The sequence below is a fragment of the Arctopsyche grandis genome, chromosome 2, assembly GCF_051622035.1.
Source record: "Arctopsyche grandis isolate Sample6627 chromosome 2, ASM5162203v2, whole genome shotgun sequence".
Classification (NCBI taxonomy): Eukaryota; Metazoa; Arthropoda; class Insecta; order Trichoptera; family Hydropsychidae; genus Arctopsyche; species Arctopsyche grandis.
Window position 1 is genome coordinate 11,743,308 of NC_135356.1, and position 8,363 is coordinate 11,751,670.

General features: G+C 31.4%; 1 protein-coding gene across 1 annotated transcript; it reads left to right on the forward strand.

The window, feature by feature from the left end:
- Nucleotides 1-2,084: 2,084 nt before the first annotated feature.
- Nucleotides 2,085-8,363, forward strand: LOC143922641 (lysosomal acid phosphatase-like). Its single transcript, XM_077445973.1, has 7 exons — nucleotides 2,085-2,361; nucleotides 3,055-3,148; nucleotides 3,223-3,418; nucleotides 6,276-6,431; nucleotides 7,002-7,219; nucleotides 7,305-7,492; nucleotides 7,990-8,363. Exons 1-7 carry the CDS (start codon nucleotides 2,125-2,127, stop codon nucleotides 8,089-8,091), a joined length of 1,191 nt encoding a protein of 396 aa, XP_077302099.1. The 5' UTR covers nucleotides 2,085-2,124; the 3' UTR covers nucleotides 8,092-8,363.

The following is an 8,363-nucleotide window of genomic DNA, read 5'->3' on the forward strand; positions in this document are numbered from 1 at the left end:
CATGCTGGGTTCAGCTATTTTGTTTATAGGATAAGAAACCATTATTATTAGCATAAAACTGTTCAAACAAGCAAAATACACGTACATATAAGCCATTTCAACTTTTTTGAATTGTTGGAGTATTATAAATGTATAATGAATCATATTACGAATATTTGTACATGTGTAAGTCTAATGATGGTATTGTTTCTTGATCAATTTGGATTTTCTAACATTCAATACACACATTAAAAATATATTATTTCGGAATGAATCAAAGGCGTGCACATATTTCAGTTTTTTATTTAATGTATTATGGTTGAAAAACCATAAAACTGAAAAAATGACCTTGCCAAGATGAAAATTATCCGAGTAATTTTCATAAAACGCTTGGTTCGACAAAGATATTAATGTTTACTTTTTTTATTGAAATATGTACTAGACAAAGACACAATTATAAAATTAATGTAATATTTCAAATTTAATTCGACACAATTTCAGTAGTTTTTATGGATTCATTTTTCTACCACTCCATTGAAAAATATAGGTAAGTGGTTATTTACATTTTTTTTTTGGGCCATAGCCCTAAAAAAATAATAATGGTATAAGTTTTTTGTGGAATATTTGAAATATAAGTTAAATCCCGAATCCATAAGATAATTTAAAAAAATATATTTAACATATTTGAGATAGTGCTTTCATTTTAAATATTTTGGTAGCCACATAAGTATTGGCATATTATTTTTCTCGGTCTCCGTGACGAGCCAGAATGTTAAATTACAGAAAACGCAAATGTCGGTATTAATGTGCGCGCGCAGAATACGGGAGGAAAAGCCTGTTCCTCTTGTTCCTGTTGTACCCTGCTCGCGCAAATTAAGTGAGTATGTACGTGAGTATGTACGTGAGTATGTACGTGAGTATGTACGTGAGTATGTACGTGAGTATGTACGTGAGTATGTACGTGAGTATATACCGTTTACCATGCACCCTTTTTTTATCTTTCGACTTAAGATCTTTCGATTTTCGATCTTTGCCTTCCGATATTTGTGTTTTCTGTAATTTAACATTCTGGCTCGTCACGTAGACCCGTATGTATTATAACCGTCAATCAAGCACTTAGTTCTTTCAAACCGAGTTCTTTCTTTCTGAAAAAAATACTGCGTTTTCATCCTCTGTTGTGTGGTGTCCTTAATTAGTCTGTCTGACAAGGTAAATATAAAATAATGCAGGTATATGTATGTATAGGTATCGTAGAATATTGTATATTGGTAATTGGTAAATATAATGCAGACTCAATGCCAAGTAGACCAATTTATATAATTCATGCAATTTCCAGTTAGTACTTACCTGAGATAAGAGTAAAATACACAAATATTAATTAAAAATGTATGATATTTTACAATGTTTTTGATGGGGAGCCATAAAATCGTTTGTTGGTGAACTATTTCAAATCGAATAAGTGTGGCTTTTTTTACATACCTCCTTTACGTTTCATTTATTTTTTTAAATTTTTATTCTAAAACTTAAAATTCAAAATATTTTTATTTCCTTTATTTATATATGTATATAATATATTAGCTTAATAAGCTAATTAAACTTACGAAATAAATCTAATAATATATTATTATACATTATACATTCACATTATTTTGATATCATTCATATTACATATATCATTTCGACAAATTATTCAGAAAAAAATAATAACTTTTGCAAAATTCTTGTCTTAAAGGCTACGTTTACACTACCGATATCTACACCCGATCCACCCGATATTTAGGAATTTTTCCATATCCAGTTCCCATATTGTAACCTGTGGTTGCTATTTAGGAACTGGTTATGGAAAAATTCCTAAATATCGGGTGTAGATATCGGTAGTGTAAACGTAGCCAAAGAGCACTGCAATTGATGTATGGTATGGTCCAGTGGCGTGCGCTGAAATTCTCTCTCTTTTTGTCGTACAGCCTTACTTAATGTGCACGAGCAGGATACAAGAAGAACAGGCTGTTCGACAAAAAGAGAGAGAATTTCAGCGCACGCCACTGGTATGGTCGTAATAGTATTGCGCTTAGATAGAATTCGGTTGAAAATTCACTGTTTACTTCAGTCACCCGTCGGCTGTAGTTGGGGTTGGAGGCGCAAATCATGCTGCCATTAAACGCATTATTCTTCATAGTGGTGTCAATGATGACCGTTACATCGGAAATGCAACCCACTTCTGTAGTCATATTATATAGACATGGCGATCGTACTCCCGTTGATCCTTATCCTTTGGATCCTTGGCGGAATCCTTCCTACTGGCCCGTTGGTTTCGGTCAGCTGACTGATCGCGGCAAACTTCAGCACTACGAACTCGGAAAGATTCTTAGGAACAAATATAAGGTAAAACTCACACGCTTTCATTCATTGGATGGTTGTAATTCAACGTTATTTAACTTTTTTTTGTGCTTTCGTTATCGGATGACAGTTAGCGGTGTGTCCACGCGTGTCACTATTATGTACAATATTTTCGTCTTTCTCATTGGTCGATTTCGTAAACAATTAACTAAATGGGCCAATCAGCGACGACTTCGAATTTTTCGGCATTTGAGGTTAATGTTCGAAATTGTTTTCTACGTATATAGTAGCAGCTTGGATATTTATTTGGTCGTAGTGTTGACTAAATCGGCCAAATTTAAATTTAATAAAAAATCTCATCTTATTGTAATCAGACCAATCGATTATACACAATAATCGATTATTATTAATATGACTATATATGTATTTATATATTATAAAGAGTAACTGAAAAAAAGTACCGAATCATTCGAAATGTTTATTACACTTTTTTTACGCAATCATGTACAACATCTCTATGTTATGAGAATGTGATTAATATATCTGAACCATCGCTAATTTGTAATCCTTGCCGTTCCTTATCTGACTATGAACTACAGTTGCTGTTATAAATAGCAATTAATCTGTTTCCACTATAGCATAGTGACTTATCTTACAAATCAGTATTGCTCAACTGTCTCTTTAAAAAAGAAGAAAAAAAGTTGTTTTTTTTTAATTATTTGTATTGAAATGTTTCAGCATTTGATCGGATCAAAATTCGATCCCAAAACAGTACATATCCAGTCGACGGATTTTGATCGCACTTTGATGTCGGCTGAGGCCAACTTGGCGGGTAATTATCCTCAATCTTCATGCGCAAATGTGAAATTTCCGGCGTTTTACTGTATCTCATCTGGTTGTTCGTAGGTATGTTTCCTATTAACGAGACCGAAGCACCGATTCCCGGACTATTGTGGCAGCCGATTCCGATTCATACAATGCCCCAAGACGAGGATCACGTTCTTATGATTGCACTGTGTCCGAAATTTGACGTGGAACAGCAAAAATTTTTCGATTCGCCCTTTTTCCAGAAATTAAACGAAGGGTTTCAACAATACTATCGGTTTGTGATGGCAATATTGTATGCGAATTTTTTTACTTACTTCACTATGGCGGATTTTTTTATGTTTTCCATACATATTCATACTTCATTACAGGCGATATTATAGTTTTCATACATATTCATAGTTCATTATAAACAGTAACTCGTATTCTAATGAACACCAAAAACAACCCCTTACAATTATTAAAATTAAACATTGCATGCGCCATTCCTAGATTTTCAATGTATTTTTTTTTTAGGAAAATTTATGAAACAAACATCATTACCATCATATTGATTACTATTTTTTTAATTACAGAATATTTCTCTAGAATTGGTGCGAACGTGTACATATATATATATGTTCGTACCAGTCTCCCTCGCGGGCCCGAAAGTGAAACGCCCGAAAACGCAAAGATCTTAAGTCGAAAGATAAAAAAAGGGTGCATGGTAAACGGTACATACTCACTTAATTTGCGCGAGCAGGATACAACAGGAACAAGAGGAACAGGCTTTTCCTCCCGTATTCTGCGCGCGCACACTAAACAAGGTTGTATGACAAAAAGAGAGATAATTTCACCGCATGCCACTCATATATATTATATATACATAGTACCGTTTACCATGCACCCTTTTTTTTTGATCTTTCGACTTAAGATCTTTTGATTTTCGATCTTTGCCTTCCGATATTTGCGTTTTCGGGCCCATGAGGTAGACCCGTTCGTACATATCTCCATATTGTTTTGGTAAATTGAATCGATGTATGTACAAGAATTTATTCATCAAAAGTATCCAGTTCAGTTTAGTAAATAAATAATAGTAGATTGATTTCAACAGCTTAATATATGTATTGTTATGTTCTTTTATCATACGAATTATGATACCAGTTTTGATATGTACAGTTCATGCACATCTAAGTTCGAACACTCTGTACTCCAGGCTATTTTGTGTACCTGCTCCCGTTATGAATGACATTTTGGGTTAATTTTTTTTGTAAACAATGCAAAGTATCCTATTGTATTTACTTACAAAGTATTTGGTGGAGTATTGTTCATACAAATATTTTAAAACCCAACTGATTCCGAAATCTGCTCAGTATAGGCGTTTGCTTCCTTCCGAAAAAAAAAGTGCTTATGAAGATTGAAACGAAAATGTATTTTTTTCTGCATTTCTACAATATCTTTCTGAGAAGTATAAGTGTTTATTCTTTTAAAATATGAATTTATTAATGGGATTTAGGGATCAAAGTGTGCTTCTACACTCAATTGGGTTTTAAAATATGTGTATGAACAATACTGCATCAAATACTTTGTAGACAAATACAATAGGATACTCAGCATTGTTACAAAAAAAAATGAACCCAAAATGTCATTCATAACAGGATCCCATACACAAAATAGCCTTGAGAAACAATTGTTCAAACTTCGATGAGCAGGGACTGTATAAAACGTTTATATAAAAGAAAATAACACCAATAGATAAAAGTAATAACACCAACAATATGTCATTTAATCATATATGTATGTAAATATAACATAATAATATTTAAATACAAAAAAAAGTAGCAAAAAAGATAAAAGAACATTCGAGGAAAAACAATGTGCTGTATATAGCTAATAAAATGACCTTGTCACATTAAATATGTCGATACTGTATGATCAGCTACATATGTATATGATTAAATAACCCCATGGCTGTGCATATTGTAGAATTATGTTTCAGGAAAAATGAAAGAGATTATTTATACAATGAATCTTTGTATCATACTTTTAAGAATACATTTTCAATAATCTCATAAGTATGATACATATATTCGAATATATTTGAACTTGAGCTTCTGAACCTTTAGAACTAAAATGTGAACTTGAGACGATATCGCGTATTAGGTGGACTGGCTTGGTCTGATGTTCTGGCCATGCCGTACCTTATTACACACTAATTATGAGCTCACGTTCATACTAACTACATATTATATTATACTGAACTAAATTGATACTGATTTCTTGTACTGAGGTTACAGTTTAAATAGCAATAATTTGCTGATGTTAATGTTTTATGTATGTATATACATAGGTCGTGAGAATTACATTAGAAGTAACCCCGGAGTTTCATCGAATCTATGATGTCAACGTCTGTCATTCCTGTCTTATCGAATCATTGCATTTATACCAGTCTCCTATTATTTGAATCTAGACTGTGAGAATTTTGACGATGTCGATATTTTGATTGTTGTATCTTACTTTAAATTAGCTCGTGTAAATTAAATAATGTCAATGTTTGAAATTCTTGTCTAGTTACATTTGCAACAGTATTACATATGTACATGAATATTGAATTATTTGTGGAGGGTCCATAACAATATGTATTTAAGTTGGAATTGTAATGAATACTATCTTGGACTAAAATTGTCCGTAGAAATTCATTTTATTCTATATCTTGTTTCTACACTATATACGTATGAGTCGTTATATTTAAAAATAGCGAAAGTCCAAATTTCAATTCCAAAACCTCTTTCTGTTTGACTTAATTCACAAATTGTTATCACTTCTTTTAATTCGATTTATCCAAAATCTCAAAAAAGCAGAATAAACGTATTACAGGCCACCAGTATTTTTAAATATTGCTAAACGCAAAACATTGTATTTAATGTTTTGTGAGATATTTTTCGAAATGAAGAAAAGTGGACTTTTGCCACTTTCAAATATAAAGGCTCATATAATGATTTTTATTTTATCATCATACTTTTCAATAGGGAGATACCAAAATTTAACTGTATTTGCGTTTAATGTTGCGTTTGTAATAAATACTACAGATAGACATGCAAATGAAAACATTTGCTTTCTATTTTATCTAACACAACGTTTATTATTTGTTATAGTTACGTTACAAATCACACAGGAAGATATATAGACAACATTGTAGATATGTCGTATATTTATGATAATCTTCACATTGAAGAAATGAATGGTTTTGCATTGCCAGAATGGACCAAAGAAGTATATCCTGACGTGTTAAAGAACATAACAAAATATAGGTATTATTATTTATGTATGTACTTAACGTATTTTCCAATAATCTGCCCAAGAAACCTCAATTACAATGTTAACAATAACAAAAAATTACCAGAGCAGAGAATAATCAATCTATACTAAGTTTGATCCAATACATTCGAATATTTCATTGATTTTTGTTGGCTTTTTCTCGTTTATGAGATATAATCGTTTTAAAAAATAAAATAAAAAATCATTGCTTTAAAATACTAAATGTATAAAAAATTATATTTTACTTTCAAAATTCGCTAGATAATTAATTAAAATTAAATTTTGTGTTAAAGACTACAAAAGCCTGTAAAAATTGCCCCTTTTAAAACGCTTATATCTCATAAACGAGGCAAAGCCGACAAGAATCATTGTCAAATTCGAATTTAGTGGGTCAAACTTAGTAAAGATTGATTGGTCTCCGCTTCGGTAAGAATAAAAAGTGGTTTTATGTTAGTCAGTCGTCAGTGTAACCATTTAATGTACACAACGATCGATCTGGATTTTGTAATTTACAATCTATACTTAAACACAACTAATCAATTTTGTAAATTTGATTGTTTCAGCTTCATATTGAACACATACACACCGACATTGGCAAAATTAAAAATTGGCCCTTTCCTTAAAGAGTTGACTGAACAGATGGTATCGCCAATGAGCCAATTCAAGATCAAGGTGCTAAGCGCACACGACACCACTATAGCCAGCATATTGAATGGCCTTAACTTGAAGAGTTTCGAAATGCCACCGTATGCTTCAAATCTCATTTTTGAAATATACGCAAGTAATTATCTTTCATCTTATTATAACACAAGATATGTATGTACATCAAAGTGTGTATGTCAAAAATTTTCCATTTTCTGTTTCAGACCAATATCCTCCTTCGGTTCGAATTCTGTACCAAATGGAGGAATTGGTGATACCCAAGTGTGGAGTAATGTGTCCGTTAAGTCAGTTCATAACCAACTATGCTCATCTGATTTCCAAGAATTATTCTGAAGAATGTCGAATAGACTCTCCGGAAACTTTAAATTATTCCATACTCACGCTGTATTCGGTGAGTATTATATTTTTAATTATTTTTCCTACTAGTGTCTTTACCCGGCTTTGCTCGGTATTTGTAATATAAACCGCTTAAACATAGCCAATTTAATAGTAAACATTTTATTAAATTTACTTGATTAGTTTTATTTTATTTATATTTATTTGAATATTCATTTGTTTTCTTTTTATTAAATTGAACGTTGCAGATTTTCCGAACCACAAACATACATATAAAGTCTCTTTCGAAACTATATATTAAGACTAGTGTTTTTAGCTTCGCTTGGTATTTGTATGTAATATAAACTGCTTAAACATCGCCAATCTAATAATAAACATTTTATTAAATTTATTTGAATATTCATTTGTTCTTTTATACGAACCAAACAAACATACATACAAAGTCTCTTTCGAAATTATAGATTATAGATATTAGATGATGTCTCTTTAGAAATTATAGATAGATATTAGATGATGCAATAGAAGTTAATATATCTGTATTTTCATTTTCAGGTGATTTTCATATTCGGTGCGGCCATCATTATTTTATTAATTTTTATAATCTTGATCTTTATCAAAAGATCGAAGATTAGTCAAATTACTCCAAAACAATGAAGAATATCAATCATCACATAAACATTGATATTTGTATCGAAAACTGCAGATGTTTTGTTATTAATGAATTCACTATGGGCCGTAAGCACACGCACAGTTTTTTTTTCTTTACTTTTCTATACTTTTCAAACTTTGTTCGATGGCCGTCAACACAGCGTTAGTGTTTTTAAATCCTCCAAACTATATACAAGTAGAAAGGATTATTTTAAAGATTTATTTTCAAACTTCCATTCATTGATATCATGCCATTTTCTTTATCCAAAATATCGATC

Bases quoted from the DNA above. Each gene is read 5' to 3' on its own strand.
- LOC143922641 (XM_077445973.1), top strand. From the start codon at position 2,125: ATGCTGCCATTAAACGCATTATTCTTCATAGTGGTGTCAATGATGACC. The intron at 3,149-3,222 runs GTAATTATCCTC...GGTTGTTCGTAG, and splicing joins GGCTGAGGCCAACTTGGCGG to GTATGTTTCCTATTAACGAG. The intron at 6,432-7,001 runs GTATTATTATTT...TGATTGTTTCAG, and splicing joins AAGAACATAACAAAATATAG to CTTCATATTGAACACATACA.